Source organism: Ptychodera flava, unplaced genomic scaffold (genome assembly GCF_041260155.1).
Source record: "Ptychodera flava strain L36383 unplaced genomic scaffold, AS_Pfla_20210202 Scaffold_30__1_contigs__length_3116999_pilon, whole genome shotgun sequence".
In the NCBI taxonomy this organism is placed as follows: domain Eukaryota; kingdom Metazoa; phylum Hemichordata; class Enteropneusta; family Ptychoderidae; genus Ptychodera; species Ptychodera flava.
Genome location: NW_027248352.1, coordinates 2937764 through 2956842, shown reverse-complemented (window position 1 = coordinate 2956842; position 19079 = coordinate 2937764). Strand labels below are relative to the sequence as shown.

General features: G+C 36.7%; 1 protein-coding gene across 1 annotated transcript in view; it reads right to left on the bottom strand.

Moving 5' to 3' along the window:
* Positions 1–2088: 2088 nt before the first annotated feature.
* Positions 2089–19079, bottom strand: part of LOC139127321 (FAST kinase domain-containing protein 1, mitochondrial-like) — a 119844-nt gene continuing 102853 nt past the window's right edge. Inside the window, exon 6 of the mRNA XM_070693239.1 lies at positions 2089–3115. Coding sequence (XP_070549340.1) covers positions 2987–3115 — 129 coding nt within the window. The 3' untranslated portion in view covers positions 2089–2986. The remainder of the gene's footprint in view (positions 3116–19079) is intronic.

The following is a 19079-nucleotide window of genomic DNA, read 5'->3' as shown; positions in this document are numbered from 1 at the left end:
GAATCGAGTAGATACAATGCATCATAAATAGCCACATCTAACCCTGGAAACACAATTTTGTCACTTGCAACTGCTTTAACCTGACATAACAAACTGCCAACATTATTGAAAACCATTGAAAGGTTACCACATTGTAATAAAACATCTTTACGTTTAACTCTTACACTCATTTGTAACTGACGTTTTGGTGCCCTCAAAACTGCAGTGTGACAATATAATAATATTAAAAACCTTTGAAAGGGTTATAGGCCATGTACATCAGGTACCTCTAAATGCATAGTGCATATTGTAGCTACTCTCTGAGTGAACCTTTCAAGTTGACTTCTTACAAAGAGTGAAATTTATTGTTAAACAAGCGACCTAACGGCCCATATAGCTCCGCTGTGTTTTTGTAGAGAATAACTATTTTTGACACAAGTGTTGATGAAGGTGGAAACCATTGATAGCTCATTTCAGTGACCACAAAAAAATGTGGCTAAAATAGCTGCAAAAATACACAATTGAAAATTTCATCATAATTTGAATATATCACATGGGATCATCCCTAAGAACATGTCAACCAAAGCTATCTGACAGGTAGTTTTTTGAGAATGAAATTTTCTGACCAAAAAATGGCAAAAATTGCCCCCAAAAATAAAAATTGCAAATGTCACCATAATTACAATATATCATATATTAAGACAAGCAACCTAACGGCATATATAGCTCCACTGTGTTTATGTAGAGAACAACTATTTTTGACACATGTTGAGGAAGAAGGTGGAAATCTCTGATAGCTCATTTCAGTGGCCAGAAAAAAAGTGGCTAAAATAGCTGCAAAAATACACAATTGAAGATTTCATCATAATTTGAATATATCACATGGGATCATCCCTAAGAACATGTCAACCAAAGCTATCTGACGAGTAGTTTTTTGAGAATAAAATTTTCTTACCAAAAATGGCAAAAATTGCCCCCAAAAATAAAAATTGCAGATTTCATCATAATTTCAAAAGATCAAATTTAGTTCATCTATCGAGACCTGTATACCTTATTTCAAAGCTGTTAGACCACTACTTTTCGAGAAACTCATTTTTTTAACAAAAATGTAAAAAAATGCCCCCAAAAATTCAAAGTTGCAGATTTCATCATAATTTCAACTATAGAAAAGTGTATACCAAATTTCAAAGCTATCAGATTAGTAGTTTTGGAAATACACATTTTTGACCAGAAAAGGCAAAAATTGCCCCAAAAATACAAAATTACAGATATCATCAGAACTCAATATATATTACTAATTTCATCTGTAGAAATCTGTATACTAAATTTCAAAGCTATCAGACCAGTACTTTTCGAGAAACATTTTTTTTACCCAAATGCCAAAATTGCATTAAAAATGCAAATTTGCATATTTCTGCATGATTTGAACAAATCTGAAATAGATCATCCCTAGGGACCTATGTACAAAATATCAGAGCTATCTGACTGGTACTTTTGAAGAAGATTTTTAAAGATTTTTTTACCAAAAACGACAAAAATTGCCTTAAAAATACAAATATGCAAATTTCACCACGATTTGAACAAATCTAACTGAAGTCACCCTAAATAAACTGCATATCAAATTTTAAAGTAATCGGACAAGCGGTTTCAGAGAAGAACATTTTTTACCAAAAAGGCAAAAAATGCCCCAGAAATACAAGTATGCAAATTTCACCACGATTTGAACAAACTTAAGGTAGAACGCACCTCGGGACACACATTCGGACTCTCAAACTTTTACAATTCTCTTCTGATATACCACATGTGGGGTTCATTTTAAAGCTCTTGGTGAAAGAAAACTTTTCACCAGCTTAGTTTTTGGAAATTCGAAATTTTTTATTTTTTCTCCATAGAGTTAACACATAGATGGCGGCCATTTTGAATTTCTAATATCGGTAAATCTTAGGTAATTTGTTTCTCTAGTACCAAAATTTGCACGTGACCCCCTATTTTTATTCTTGATTTTGAAAGAGAATGATTGAAAGATTCCTTGAGGAAGTTAGAGCAAAAGTTTAAGTCTTTCACTTTCGAGGTGCATATTACTTAAGTGAGGTTACCCCAAGTGAACTGCATATAAAATTTCAAAGCAATCGGACTTGCGGTTAAGAGGAGAAGGCAATTGTTGACGGACGTGGGATAATGGACGATGACAACGACAGACGACGACGGAAAATCAACCTATTTGATAAGCTCCGCGTCGCTGACAGTGGAGCTAATAAAAGACCAAGAGGTTCAAAACGGCTGAGATATTAGCAGTCAAACAAATTGGCACGGTGATCCTTTGCTAGGCCTGGCAACTGGATAATGGAAGGTGATCGGTACATCAATTTTTGAGCATCATGATTATGCTGAAATTAATATCCTTTTATCGCAGAAAGTTGCTCAGCATTTACATCTGACCTCACCCACAGAGACACTGACACACAAACATACCTGCATAAACATAGATATATGAACTGACATCATATTGGTTTGGTCTTTACAGCATGCACCTTATGGTTTATTGAGGTGAGATTGAGCTGAGGAATTCCACAGAGGAAAGTCACACAAAATAGTTTAATTTCATTTGTCTTCCTGAATGGATGCAACTTTTGTAACGGTTTGGCATATGGAGTTGATGATCAATGCTTAAGTAAATTCCTACGTCTTTTCAGTGGCCATGCCTGATTACAATCAGATAATGCAATAATGTCAACTTGTGCTCATTGACCTAACATGGTATGACATCCCAACATTTAAATTGGAATAACAAGCTTAGACGCTTTAATAAAATTTCTTTGTTTGCCCCTGTGACGTGGTAGGTTTTCAGAGAAAATTAAGAAACCAGAATGTACTTGGAGAAATTTCTGTCAAATCAAGTAAAGTGAAAATAGGTAGCCATATTCACTTGCACAACACTGCAGTCTGCAATGGGTATTCAGTATAATTTAAATCTATACATGAATCAATCAGCATTCAATCCAAACACTCATGAATGTCGTTCTGTAGCTGTGTTTGATATTGTCAATTTACACATTTGAAATACTTTCTTGATGAGGTAGCCTTCCCGATCTTGCTGTGATGATAGTGTCATCGACTTCCACTCAAAGTGGGGAATCTGATGGAGAGAAAGATATGATTGTCATTACAGGAACCTCTGTGGAAATATGTATATCTTTCACCAGCATGGTTTGGCCAAAACCTACTGTTATAAATAGTGATAGTGGACTACTAGTAAACCAGTGGAATTTTGATGAATTGGTAAGAGCTTAATCACACTTGGAGAACCCTTTTTGGACACTCTCATATTTAGGAAATCTTTCAGACCTGCTGTTTGTGTGGACTAATAGTGTAACCTGAAGAGATCTGTTCTCAGTGTCTTTCATTTGTGAAAATAAAAATGTTTAAATGTTGCATATGGCAGACATCTTGCATTTCATATATCAGTAAAGTTTATGCAATTTGTTTTTCTGGTCCAATAACTTTGCATTTTGACCTTTGATTTTTAATATTGATATATTAAAGGAACGTTTTCTTTTTTTGAAAGTTATCACGAAGCTTTCAGCCTTCTGTCTCAATGTTGATATTACCTAAAAGTTAAAAGGGAGAAATCGCTGAGTACAACAAAAGGCAAACTGTTCCTATCTTTTGCATGGACTTTTCATTTGATGGCCTTGGTCATAATTAATGTAAGCCACTGTAGAATATAGTCACAGGCATAACTTACAATAACATGTTTTTTATCCCATAATTTCAAGATGACGTCCCTTCATTTCTTGGTAACCCATGGGATGGTGCATGTTGGAGCAGAAATACTTGACACCAGATAGTCAATGGCAACTCTGTGGGTAAAAACAATGATGGAATAAGTTACGTCGGTGCACAGAATGTATGGAAGGAACAATTGAGGTAAATTTGAATTGTTCTTTAGTTTCATCAATCAAGTTCAAGTTATTGTTCTACACACCAAGGCATACTGAAAACAAATCTTTCTGCTTGTCAAACACAGCATGTATACCGGTATATTTACAATCGATTTACAATTTAGATAACTCTTGCTCTCATATTTTGACACATCAGGATATATTTCCTGGAGTACTTTAAATCGCCATTTTCAATTTCTATTTGTGCCAACATTTAGGTACAACTTCCAAGGAAGCAAATATCGCACATCAAAAGATGTGATAATTTAATGTACCAACAATCAAATTTGGGTTTACCGTAAATTTGGGTTTATTGTGGACTAGAATTCACTTGCCAGCGACTAAAATTTCACTAATGCAAGACTGAGTGGACAAGCTTAATGCTGTGTATCTTCATATACTTTGTGCAGAAGGAAAGTAACTATTGCTGATATTAAAAACAAAGATAGTTTTAACAGCCAGCAAAATTTGCAGCTAAAGTCTCTTTAGATAACTCTTGCTCTCATATTTTGACACATCAGGATATATTTCCTGGAGTACTTTAAATCGCCATTTTCAATTTCTATTTGTGCCAACATTTAGGTACAACTTCCAAGGAAGCAAATATCGCACATCAAAAGATGTGATAAATTTTAATGTACCAACAATCAAATTTGGGTTTACCGTACTTTTAGCATTTCTTTGACAGAATATGCATGTAAGCTGATGGTCTAGGTATTTTGTTACTACTTTTACAGATTAAAAACAATGAAATCTTCCAAATCCATAAAGTTTCATATACTTCAATCACAGGTGTATTGTAAACGTGCCAATATCCAAGTATTTGTCCAGAAAATCTCATACAAACAAAGCACTGAACAAACCTCTGTGCTCCTGGTGGCAGCTGCTTCTGCATGACTCCCCACTGAATATTATGGGATGTATCTCCTTTGGGACCCTGGGTCAGGTTCAGTGCACTGCCATAGTCAGCACAGACCAATGGTTGGGTGTCTTTGGACAATACCTTATCAGAGATGTTGAAAAATTTGTTTGGAAATCAATCTTCATCAAAAGTGAAACACTATTTTAATCAGTTAGTACTGTAAATTTAAAAACATATTAGTTGTCAAATATTTCAGTTTTTCACACATGTAATTCTTCCCCATAGCTTAACAAATGCTGTTGAAATGTTAAGTATTTAACACCTTTAGAGAAAGTGACCCTTACAGATTGTTTTTATGAATCTGTTCATTGCCTTACAATACATTTGGCAGTTGACATTAACTTGACTTCATTGTGATCACTCCGTACAAAGTACACTTTTGCTTATCTCAAAACCAATGAAAAACAAGAAAAAAATGGTAAGGTTCCTTGAAGCTTAAAAATGCGCTAGTGTATTATACCCGGGTGGTCTTTAAATTAAATACATGCTGCAACCTGTTTTCCGACACACATACGGGCAGGTCAACTCCAGCGAAATTATTTCACTATCTTTAAGCTAGTAGAAGTAAAATTACTGACTCATAAACCTTGGGATGGTGGTTTCACTCAACCCCGTAACAGACACGATCACGCAAATAGCACATCAAACTGATATGCTGGAAAGCACTCACCTAGTTTGTACAGGTATGGTGTGAATACACTCCTTCTGAAATATGATACACGAGCGGTCTCGATTGCTTGCATGGCAGCGTCGTAAACAAAATTACAGGGTGCATATTTGTTCAACGGGTAAGGTACTGCACCTCGAGAGATTTGAATGATGCAACTTTTACAACTACTGCGCCATACCTGACTAAAATACAAATACATCATTCAAAAATAACTTTGTGAAGCCTGTGCACATCAGCCCTTTTACAGTGAATAAGTGTAATTAGACCAAAAGGTGTTAAAACTTGGGCGACGTGCAATACCACAGAACACAGGGAATGGTCTGCATGACAATAGACCATGCGTTGTGCAGTATTTTGTCGCCTGTGCTCTTGCATGTGCAAGATTGAAAATGATAGGAAAGTAGCTCACAAAATTTTTACATGCTACATTCACAAATATGAATCGCTGTATTCACAGAAGCGAAAAATTGAAATGATAAAATATGATGTTCGTAAATGTGCACAAACTCATACATACCAGAACATAATACGAGTATAAAAATTGGTATAGGAAAGGCTAAACCCAATAAAGTTTGTTCACGTATATCAAAACCGGTGCCGCTGCTTGCTAAATTATGATGTCCTACATGTGAAACTCACTCAGGAAGGGAATCATTGACCCAGATACCCCTCGTTCGAGGGGTATCTCAGACGCGAGGGGTGGGGGCGTGTGGATTAATTGGGATCAGACACCATTGAGACAATTTGGAAACAGAAATCAAGTTATATATTTCAATAAATTTGAAAACCAAATTTAGGTAATATTTGGCCAGGGCAATTGACACACCATGCATTTTTAACAAACATTGTAGCATGGAAGTATGTACATGTTGTGGATACAAGAATTTTTGAAGAGAAATCCCGTATTCAACCGATTAGATATTATATGTTGACACTCACATAACTGGAATGTTCTCTCTAAAGTCAAACTTTTCGCCCCGTAAACCTGGCCATAAATTTTAGGTCTTACAATTTTAAGTGGATGTAGATTGTCAATTCTGTTTTACAAAGAAATTACTCAGATAAATTTTAAATTTCGTTTGTATGCTCTTTCTTCTTGTTTTTATTGTGAGATGATATGTTTTGGGAAATGGCTGGCATTTTAGGTCAAATAATACATTTTACTCAAATCCATTTTTGAGATGTCTTAGTAGATTTCGACTTGTGTGGGACACTTTCCCATTGAGCAATGCCACTGCCATTAATGACGGAGTTTGACGTATACCATTGTCCTGTAAACTTGAGAGTTATAGTATCCAAAGCGTATAAGTAGCGTACATTCAGGGCAGAATGTGGCACTTGCTAAGGACGATATGATTTCAATCGTGCTATTGGAATGTCCTCTGCTTACTCAAGACAGTAGAGTTTCTCTACTGTCCATGGTTCACATTACGCACGTCAAAATGGGTAGGGGCGATCATTGTTGGACGCTTTACTGTACAAAAGGTGATACATGCCCCCCCCCCCCACACACACACACTCACCAAAAAAGAGACAGAGGACAAGCTCGGGGCAGAATGTGGCATCTGCTAGACACAATAAGAAATCAGTCGGCCATCCAAGTGTCCCCTGTTTACGCATAGACGGTAGAGTTTCTCTAATGTCTATGGTTTACATCACGTACGTCAAAATTGGTAGGAGCGATTATTATTGTTGCACGCTTTACTTTGCAAAAGTTGACATATGTCCCCCATCCCCACCCCCAAATAGAGACAGAATAAAAGCTCGGGGCAGAATGCGGTATCTGCTAGGGACAATAAGATTTTAGTCTGCAATTGACGTGTCCTAAGTTTACGTTACATACGTTAAAATGAGTAGGGCGAACATTGTTGCACGCTGTACTGAACAAAAAGTGATATATGTCTCTCCCCCCCCCCCCCCCAACAAAAAGATGCAAAGACGAGCTCGGGGCAGAATGCGGTATTTGTTTGGAACAGTAAGATTTCAGTTTGCCATTGAAGTAAGATTATGAAAACATGGCAGCATGCCTGCAACATTTTGTCATGTCTTCTAAAATAAATGTTCCTTTCATTTCAAGGCACCTGAGATGAGGCGTCTTTTGCTTGATCTTAATCGAAAGAATGTGAACAACACAATGACGAACACCTCGTGATACATGCATGTCTAGCTTTTGTTATGACTGCACTGAACATTCTTTGTTATCACAGTGAAGCATAAATCTCTTGTACACGATTGCTTTCCTGCGAGACATTTAGTGCTTGAAAGTTCATGTAGGACTTTGTATTCTGAGCACATTTACTGGTGGTGAAACAGTGTTTCGACACGAATCACGAATGTTAATAACCTAATATCACACAGTTCTGTGGAGTTGTCTTTGTCCTTGTGTAAATTTACTTTTCTACTCCAAGTGTAAGTTCAAAAGTAAGTGACTAGACAGTATTTTCTTTGCATTTTAGTTTGACACGAGGACTAAGGGACCGTTCAGTTTTTACGGCCGGGGACGGCAAAATCCGGGGGGGGGGGGTCATCGTAATTTTGGAATCTGCGAAGGGGGAGGGGGGTCATCGCTTTTTCACTGGTAGGAAACGGGGGTCACAACATTTTAAAAACATAATACCAACAATAAAGTTCACTTTATGCCATGGCCATTATCGACCCTCTTTACCGTCGGGCCACTAGAATAAAGTTGACTTTACGTAATGGCCGATGACCCTCTTAACCGGAGGGCTGCCTTTGGCGATCCACTCCAATAAAGTTTACTTTATACAATGTCCATGGACATAAGTTGTCTATGGAAATGAAGTTAAAAATTGCCTTACAGTCGTCCTAATTAACAGACGTTTCAATGGATGTGGCTGAGAAGTTTGTGCACTGGCATCTCTGCTACACGTATAAAGTGTGCCGCGTAGCGGAGTTCAAATCAAAACCGTACGGGTAAATTTGACATATGGGGTTTGGTTATTTTTAGCGGGGGAGGGGGTCATCAAATTTTTTCGTCTGACAAAGGTGGGGTCATCTTTTTTCACGAAAAATGCAGGGGGGTCTATATTTTTTTGAACACCGGCGACAAGATTTGCCCCCTCCCCGGCCGTAAAAACTAAATAAGGCAACACACAAGCATACTACATGTGAAGCATGCTGTTGATATATTGTGCAACTTGGGTGGTAGGGAGCAGCGAAAAATGAGCGAAAAATACAAGTAAACGCGTTTGTTAACAACAGTCAGATATCTCTCGGATCAGTATCTGCGGCAGATATCATCAAATTTGGTACATTTGGTTTATTTCGGACTCATATGACTAATTACAAAACTTCATTAAATATGCAAATGAGCAGATAATTGACATGACACTCGCAGTATCATCATTTGTTTTGATTGACAGGAATATTGACAATTGAACAGAATCAGCAAGCGTTTTAATATTTTAACACTGTATTGTTTTGTGTTACCCGATCTTTATATTTACACACAACATATATAAGTTTTTATTATCTTATGACGGATTCAGACCATGTATAGTCACCACAGTGATGCCGATCTAGACAGAGTGACAGCGGTATATGTGGTTTGTTTATAACGTTTTATTATGACCAACAGTAAAACCTTTAGGTAACATAAAAATGCCATTCCCAGTTCAATGAATTACCTACCAAACTATGTAATCTAAAAATTTGAAAATAGGGAACAAACTATTTCAGGTCCCATCCTTATGCCAATAGTAAAACGTAAGTCCCTTCTCTACTACCCACGAATTGTTCTAATCCCCTTCATTTCGCTATCCCCCTCGCTATCATTTGTTTCCGTAGCCTGAGGTATGCTGACTTCACTGACACAATACCATTGCTGAATAGTGTAACAAATTGAACTCCTGACCTCTGACCCAATGAATGCTATTGTTTGGCCCGCCCCTCAAAAACCCCATACAAGTGTGACGCACTGCTGTTTAAAATGCATTATCCGAAATGCAGATACAGTATTTTAAACAGTAAAGAAGCACTCGAAAGATAACAAACAAACGGGAGATAGAGTAAAAATGTACACATGAAAATCGTTCTATATTAATGGTATTCGTTGGGTGTCAATTTATTAAAAACATTGGGGGCATCCTTCCTGACCTTCACCATATATTCATTTCTTAACTGGCACAAACACACATACTCATACTTGTATCTAATAAATAACGCATCCGGCTTGGAACTGTTAATGTATTTACCCACAGTGACACTTGCCTCTGTTGCAATGAATACCATGAGAGTTTAACTTGTTACAAATTCAGTGTTAAGGCTATACAGAAGGATCCAACGCGCACGCGATTGCTAAGGCTGGCAGTGTTCCAAATGCGCGCTATTGCACGTTAAAATCGTTACCGTTTACATAGTTTTCTAGGCACTATCGCCTTCTCATATTGTGAAAATGTTTTAAAGCTTTAAATTCGTCCAATTTTCTATCTGTTCACATGAATTTCGGAATAAGGCTAAGCATGCTTTCGGAAAATTCTTAATAATTCTTGAGATATGGCAGGAATAACATTACAAATTGTACGAAATTACGAAGTAGATATTTGACATTTCAAAACTTGTGTTTGTTTCACGGCTCACCTAACCCATGCCCGGGACTGTGAAGGAGTATGCCAAGTATCACTGTGTAAAATTTCAGGGGATTTTGAGCAAATTTGGAGTAGCTGAATCTTTTCAAAAGCATGCTGTGTTAATCTGCATGACTATGACGTCATGCGTTCTATGACCAACAGTCATGCGTCTGCTCGGTTTTTGTGCCTTTGTTCTGCATTTTCGGGTCAATAAATGCACAAAAGTCACATTTTCGTGGATTTAATATATTTTCCTTAGCAACCATTGCCTAGATACTTGAATCCTTCTGTATCGCCTTAAAAGGATGGAACACCATCATGTAGTATGTACCCATGTCTAAGCAAAGCTTGAAAGTCGTGACTGGCTAGGTCACCTGTTATCAGGTGTTTAGTTGTAAATATCACCGAATGAATATTGGAAATACAAACTCTTACATTTAAAAGTTCAGCATCGGGAGGGGCACTCCCATTTCTTCTAGACCTTATTGTGAATTGGCGCATCATTAGGGGACAAAGCCCTATGGGGCTTGTCCCCTATTGTATTTACTCAGGATCACTTCTTCTTCTTCTTCCGTAAATTCTTTGTAAAGCTAGATCTCCAAAACCGTTGTGCGCAGCCTTTTCAAACTTGCAGGGCTTATTAGGCATACTGAGTACTGGTGCACCTGACCCTTCATATTTTGATTGGTTACATGACCTGACTGTTATTAGTTATTAAAAATTTTAATTACATCCAATTTGCATAAAAATTGAACAATCGAAAATCTGAATAGAAACTTTTTAGATCATACTACCTAGATGCTACATACCAAATTTAAAGAATTTTTACCTTGCCGTTTATGAGAAGAAGATTTTTAAAGTATTATCTTTCTGATTTTCAATGACCTTTGACCTCCCCTATACCTCTGCAGCTAAGCTATACAAATGGCTTATTCTGGCCTATGTAAGAGTCCTGGGGGGCCGGGGGCTGGTGACTACTGAACAATGACCAACAGGGATCAAACTGCAAATCAATATTTTAAGGATTGACCAACCGGGGATCAAACTGCAAATCAATATTTCAAGGATGAACTTGACCTATGACCCTAGCATGTTTCGATACCTCATTGATTATGCACATATCTAATTCCAGCCTTCAAACTAGAGCTAGAGTTCTGATTTTTGGTACACAAAGACATGTATCAGTGTTTAGGTTTTTTAACAAAATGTCACATGACCAGCACATCCTATACCTCATTGATTATGCGCATATCTAATTCTGGGCAAGCCAATAGAGCTGGGGGTCCGATTTTTGGTATATAGGGATAACTATTGAAAACAATTTTTTTCACAAAATGTCACATGACCTTGATGACCCTTGACCCAAATATACATATCTGTCCATAACCCAGTAACCACAAGGGCTACACCCTTCATATTTGGTATGATGGGAGACCTTATGGTACCATATGTGATACCTCATTACATATGCACATATCTGATTTTGGGCAAGCCAACAGAGCTAGAGGTCTGATTTTTGGTATACAGGGATTACTATGGAATACAATTTTTTGACAAAATGTCACGTGACCTCGATGACGTTTGACCTCAAATATACATATCTGTCCATAACTCACTAACCACAAGGGCTACACCCTTCATATTTGGTATGATAGGAGACCATATGGTACCATATATCATACCGCATTAAATATGCACATATCTAATTTTGGGCAAGTCAACAGAGCTAGAGGTCTGATTTTTGGTATGGAGGGATAATTATGGGATACAATTTTTTTGACAAAATGTCACGTGACCTCGATGACCTCTGACCTCAAATATACATATCGGTCCATAACTCAGTAACCACAAGGGCTACACCCTTCATATTTGGTATGATGGGAGAGCTTATGGAACCACATGTCATGCCTTATTAAATATGCACATATCTAATTTTAGGCAAGCCAACAGAGCTAGAGGTCTGATTTTTGGTATATAGGGATAACTATGGGATACAATTTTTTTTGACAAAATGTCACGTGACCTCGATGACCTCTGACCTCAAATATACATATCGGTCCATAACTCAGTAACCACAAGGGCTACACCCTTCATATTTGGTATGATGGGAGACCTTATGGAACCACATGTCATGCCTCATTAAATATGCACATATCTAATTTGGGCAAGCCAACAGAGCTAGAGGTCTGATTTTTGGTATATAGGGATAACTATGGGATACAATTTTTTTGACAAAATGTCACGTGACCTCGATGACCTTTGACCTCAAATATACATATCTGTCCATAACTCAGTAACCACAAGGGCTACACCCTTCATATTTGGTATGATGGGAGACCTTATGGTACCATATGTCATACCTCATTAAATATGCACATATCTAATTTTGGGCAAGCCAACAGAGCTAGAGGTCTGATTTTTGGTATATAGGGATAACTATGGGATACAATTTTTTTTACAAAATGTCACGTGACCTCGATGACCTTTGACCTCAAATATACATATCTGTCCATAACTCAGTAACCACAAGGGCTACACCCTTCATATTTGGTATGATGGGAGACCTTATGGTACCATATGTCATGCCTCATTAAATATGCACATATCTAATTTTGGGCAAGCCAACAGAGCTAGAGGTCTGATTTTTGGTATATAGGGATAACTATGGGACACAATTTTTTTGACAAAATATCATGTGACCTCGTTGACCTTTTTTCCATAAATATACATATTTGACAATAACTCAGTAACCAAGAGTCCTATACCCTCCATATGCAGTACCTCATAATTGTGCACATTTCTAATTTGAGCTAGCAATAAACCTAGTGTTCTGATTTTTGTTGACAGATGTAACATAAGGAAAGAAAGTTTTGTTGCAAAAAAGACATGTAACGGTAATGACCTTTGCCCTCTCTGATTACATTTGCCTTCTTTTTCCCACTTAACATTGCTTTGGCCCCGGCATTGCTGCTTGCAGCTATATTCTATCTTTGTTATTATAATTCTTTTTTCTTCTTGTTCTTCTTCTTCTTCAACGATATTTATGTAGGTATTTATGCTCATATTTATATTTATGTATGTATTTATGAAGATATGTTCATCGCTCTCAAGCGATGAACATATCTTCAACAAAGTAGCACCATTTACAACAACGCACTCAAGGCCAGTGGCTACAACGTAGAGATAAATACACAAAGGAAAATGAATTTAAAGGCCATGCAAGAAGGAAGCGACATCGTAACATCATCTGGTTCAATCCACCGTTCAGTAAAAATGTTGAGACAAACATCGGAAAAATATTCCTCCGCCTCATCGAGAAGCACTTTCCCAAAGAATCCAAGCTCCACAAAATCTTGAACAAGAACATTGTCAAGGTCAGCTATAGCTGTATGGGAAACATGGCATATGTAATCAAATCACACACAAACAGATATCCAGCGAAAACCGTGCTGAGCCTACTAAAGCTGAGTGTAACTGTCGGGCAAGAAACACAATGCCCGCTCGGAGGTAAATGATATATATATATATATATATATATATATATATATATATATATATATATATATATATATATATATATATATATATATATATATATATATATATATATATATATATATATATATATATATATATATATATATATATTACAAAGCAGGGAAAAGCATTACCCAGACTTTTACACGCCTTTGGCAATTCTTTGGCATCCATGCCGCTTTCCAGCACATGTTGTAAATAAGGACGACGTTCCTGGCTGTTGACCATCTCCCTAGCTTTAGGTCAATGTGACTTTAAAATGCGGCGCTGTTTAACAGAGATAGGCCATGTCGGGTCATTTTAGATTCGTTAGTCACTTAAGCGTGTCGTTTTCGTCGCATTTGCTTCAGCTAAGTTAAAGTTTCGAAGACACCCGTACAATTACTAATGAAAGTGGCTTCAGTTGAACAAAAACGTGACCGTGTTCTTTACATGGAGACATCAAAGAATACGGAATCTAATACTTCTCAGAGAGTCATTTTTAGCTCCAGTCAGAATTTTAATTCATTCACAGCTATTGTGTACTGCAATTTTGGGGCTACCCACAGTGGTAACTATGGGATACAATTATTTTGATAAAATGTCACGTGTCTTCGATGACCTTTGACCTCACCTACACATTTATGCCCATAACTCAGTAACCGCAACTCCTACGGCCTTCATATTTGGTATGGTGAAAGACCTTATGACGTCACATCTTGCACCTCATTAATTATGAACATGTCTTCTTCTGAGCCAACCGATAGAGCTAGAGGTGTAATTTTTGGTTCACAGGGATACATATCGAATACAATTTTTTTGACAATATATCACGTGACATAGATGACCCTTGACCCCATTTCACAAATATGCGAATACCTCAATTGCTATATGCAAATCTAATTCTTTTATTTTTCCTGTGCACCTTGATGTCTCGATACCCGGTCATTGTTGCTTTGCCGCTATTTTGAAGTTTGTAATTAGTGACGTCACTCTTAAATTATGGCACCAAATTTTGGTGACACCTACTACAAAAATTGATCTGGTAAACATCAAATTTTCGCATGAGGCACCGAGCAGTCTCAAGTTAAGTAAGGGTTCATTTGCATATATTATGAACCTTGTAATTAGAAATATAATTCCAATATTACAGCATTACATTTGATGAAACTTGCTACAGATGTTGATCTGATAGATATTTAATTGTCCCATAAAACATTGACCAGTGTCAAGTAATAAACAGCTCATTTGCATATAAGTTGAAATTTTGTGTTTAGTGATTTTTATCTCCGACAGTACTTTGGGAAAGTTGATTGAATCTGCTGCAAATTATGATCTAACAATTATCTAATTGTTCTAGGAAGCAAACTACTATGTAACGAACCTGTTGTAAACCACGTAAACACATTCAGTTCGCATCTGGTCTTTTTTACTAATAGTGAAAGACTAATATAATTAATATCTTTAGAATATGAAGCCATAGATAGAATATAAATATGACCAAGTTATGATCCCTTAGGGACTCAACTTGTAACTGGCAATTTAACAGAATTTATACATTCTGCAGACATATGCTGAAATCCCTGAGTTAGACAGTCCGCAAACCATAGTATAGGGTTTCCTACCACAGCATAACGTACGAGTCTTGGAGTAACACACGCCAGATTAGACTCATAAATCCAAAACGCCCACTGATGTATTTAAATGTGAATCAATGTAGGGACTTGCCTTAGAAACATGGCTCTATAAACTACTAATAACAGGGAGCGTAGAACATCTGCGAGTAGAACTACCATGTACGTGTTTAGTTTTTCTGTGCGTATATCCCTGGAAAATATGCGGCTCTGTGAAGATTTTTTGATGGAGAGTAATTTGCAAATTTTGATGATATATAATTGGGGAACTTGGAAAGCTTTTCAGGGTATTGAAGGGAGATCTAAAAGTATAAGATTTCGATCGCGATTTCTCCGCTTCCTCCATCATTATTTGTGAATGCAGCCAAATAGAGATCACCGACTCGGAGGCAGTACTGTGACCGAAATCAAGTTCTGTGCAATTCTACAGATGTAACTATCTTGATTATATTTTTGAGGGTCTGTGTAAAACTGCATTCATTTTTCATGAGTATTGATTATTATTTAGGATTTCAGTGCAGTTCGGTATTTAGGCAAGTATGCAATTATGACAGAAATGTCAAATTTTATTGAAGATTATTTAAAATCATAAAAATCCCTCTAACATGGTTGTACTACGATAGCGTGAATTTCTCGTATACTAATCATCAATCAGGATTCGATTGCAAAAGTTAAAGGGTACCTTAGTAAGAACACAATAATGATATTAATATTAAATATATATCAACTGAATTTATAATCATAAGTTTGTTTATTTTTTCATTCTTGTTATGACTAATAGTTCCTCATCCTCTTGTGACACAGCTATATTCACTGTTGTTATAGCCATGCCACGTTCACAACAAAAGATAGAATGGAATATCAGAAGGAAGTTGTATGAGAGAGAGAGAGAGAGAGAGAGAGAGAGAGAGAGAGAGAGAGAGAGAGAGAGAGAGAGAGAGAGAGAGAGAGAGAGAGAGAGAGAGAGAGAGAGTTAGTTTGATAAACTTTATGGATCAGTGACAATCTAGGCTTTATTGGAATGCTTTCTGCACCAGGTTTCCATACATTTAGGAAAACCAGATGTGAACTGAATATGCTCACATGTTTTATATCAGTACGCGTCACAGAGCAATCAGATATCTGTTACATCACTATATGTAGCAGGTTTTATCAACATCTCTCAGTACTCTCAGAGTTTATCACTCATTACAAAACTTTATTTAACATGCACATTAGCTATAATTAACTTGATACTGCTCAATACTTCATGGGACAATTAGATTTGTAGCACGTTTAGAGTGATATCACTAGTTGCAAAGTTCCTTTAATATGCAAATGAGCCCTTAAGTAACTCCATACTGTTCAATGTTTCATAGCACCATTAACTATTTATCACATCAATGTCTGTAGCACGTTTCACCAAATTTGGTGCCGTAATTTCAGAGTTATAAACCTAATTACAAAGTTAATGCAATATGCAAATGAACTCTTAATTAACTTCACGCCACTAAATGCTTTACAACACAGTCAGATATCTGTCTGAACAGTATATTCAACACATTTGATGCAGTTATTTCGGAGTTATATGACTAATTACAAAACTTCATAAAATATACAAATGAGCTATTTATTAACTTGACACTGCTCAATGTTTCTCAGTACAATTAGATATTTATCAGATTGACATCTGTACAGATTTCACTGACTTGGGTGCCGTAATTTCAGTGTTATATATCTAATTACGAAGTTAATTATATATGCAAATGAACCCTTAATTAACTTCTTACTACAAAATGCTTTACAACACAGTTATATATCAGTCATATCAGTATCTCCAGCAGTTTTCATCACATTTGGTGCAGTTATATGGGAATTATATGACTAATTACAAAACTTAATAAAATATGCAAATGAGGTATTTATTAACTTGACACTGCCCCATGCTTCTAAGTATAATGAAATATATATCAGATCAATACTCGTTGCACGTATGATCAAGTTTGGTGAAGGAAATTCAGAGTTATGTCACTAATAACAAAAGTTCATTAAATATGCAAATGAGCGGTTATTTGACTTGACACTCACAGTATCATCATTATATTCTGAGATTCTCATCTGTGAAAAGTGTCATGATATTTGGTGCAGTATTTCTTGATATATGTCTGCACTGTCATTACTGTCTCTATAGGGAAATCATTGTACAGAAAAAGATGATATTGCACAACTTCATTAATATGTAAGCCACACTAACCAAAATCTAATCAGTTCTTGCAAGTAGCATATGGTACCTATGTACTAAATTTGACTTGAACCTGTTGAGGCGTTTTTGAGTTATCGTGTAAACAGACAGACAAAGGGACACATACACACACACTCACACACACACACACGGACAGACAGACAGACATCGCTATGACATTAGCCCACGTGTGTGAACACGTGAGCTAAAAACAATATCGAAATGTATACTTTAACCTGAGAACCTCTTTTAATTAACAATTTGTTGACACCTTCGTCGATTTATTGTATTATGATCGAAAGAAATGCAGCCTTGAGCTTTCCTTGGCAGATAGACAAGTACCAACATCTCTGCTTTGTTTGAACATGTTTAAATCACTAGCGCGACTGTTGAGTGCAAAAGATAAGTTAGTTTTCAATTGCCGACGGGGTCATTTTGATATAATGAGTGACAAGCTAATCTACCTATTTTGCCGAACGATGCCCCACTTGAGGATGAATAAACGAACCACTTATATCAGTTCACAAACAGCTGGTCCGTCCTGGCAGCGCATACACCAAATACTGAATATAGCTTTACTTTTGGCAATGAAACAACGAGAGATAAGATGGGAGAGCAGAAGATTCTACGAGCGAGAGAGAGAAGGGGAGGAAGAGAGGGGAGGGTAAATTCTGTTTGTTTCAGTCTGTAGACTAGTCATAGTCTAGGCTTTATTGAAATGCAGTCAACACCAGGTTTCCATAACAACAGGAAACAAACAATCTAAGCATGCATGCTTTACCTGATAACCCGATTACCTTATTTAATTATAAAGTTCGGTGACGCCTTGTTATTGTACTGTGCCATTAGTGAGAAAAAAGTATATTCTTGTCCCTTCCCTAGCAGAAAGATCAGTACCAACATATTCAGGGAGCGTTTAGTTATTATGGCCGGGGTTGGGCCGGCACATTCTTCTTGCGCATCAGTCAAAATAATTGAACCCCCTACCCATTGCAACAAAAACTTGGCGACCCCCTTTAAGATGACACAAATTTCATGACTCCCAGCCCACACACACACATTGCTTTAGTAAAGCTGCAAACACAAACACCTCGGGGTGGGAGGATAGAATCCAAAAAAAGATTGTCAGATTTTTTCAAATGACCCTCCTTACAAGGTCACAAGCTGTTAATGGTCAAAGTTCCCTTTCTGGCTTGCTGTAAATTTGAAATTACCCTCAAAGAGATTGGACAGAAATTACAGGTGGATCGCAATATTTTTTTGCGCTGGCGTGTGTGTAAAACATGTTTATATTTAGATTTAATTGATGATCAGCAGTTGATAATGTTGATTCACTATATACGGTAGTCTATGAGAAAATTATGTAATGCTTTTTCAATACAAAGCTAGCAATATCTATGCATTTATAGACGTTTTACAATTGAGATAAATGTACTTAATTTGAATTGGTTTGTTCCAACTAGTATGTGTACAAAACATTGACTTTAGAATTTCACCAAAATTGTTCATCCACTATACATGGGTGTTTATGATGAAATTGTGAATAATTGTTTTCCACTGAAAACTTGCTGTAAACTGTGCATAAACAGACATTTGATAATTAACAT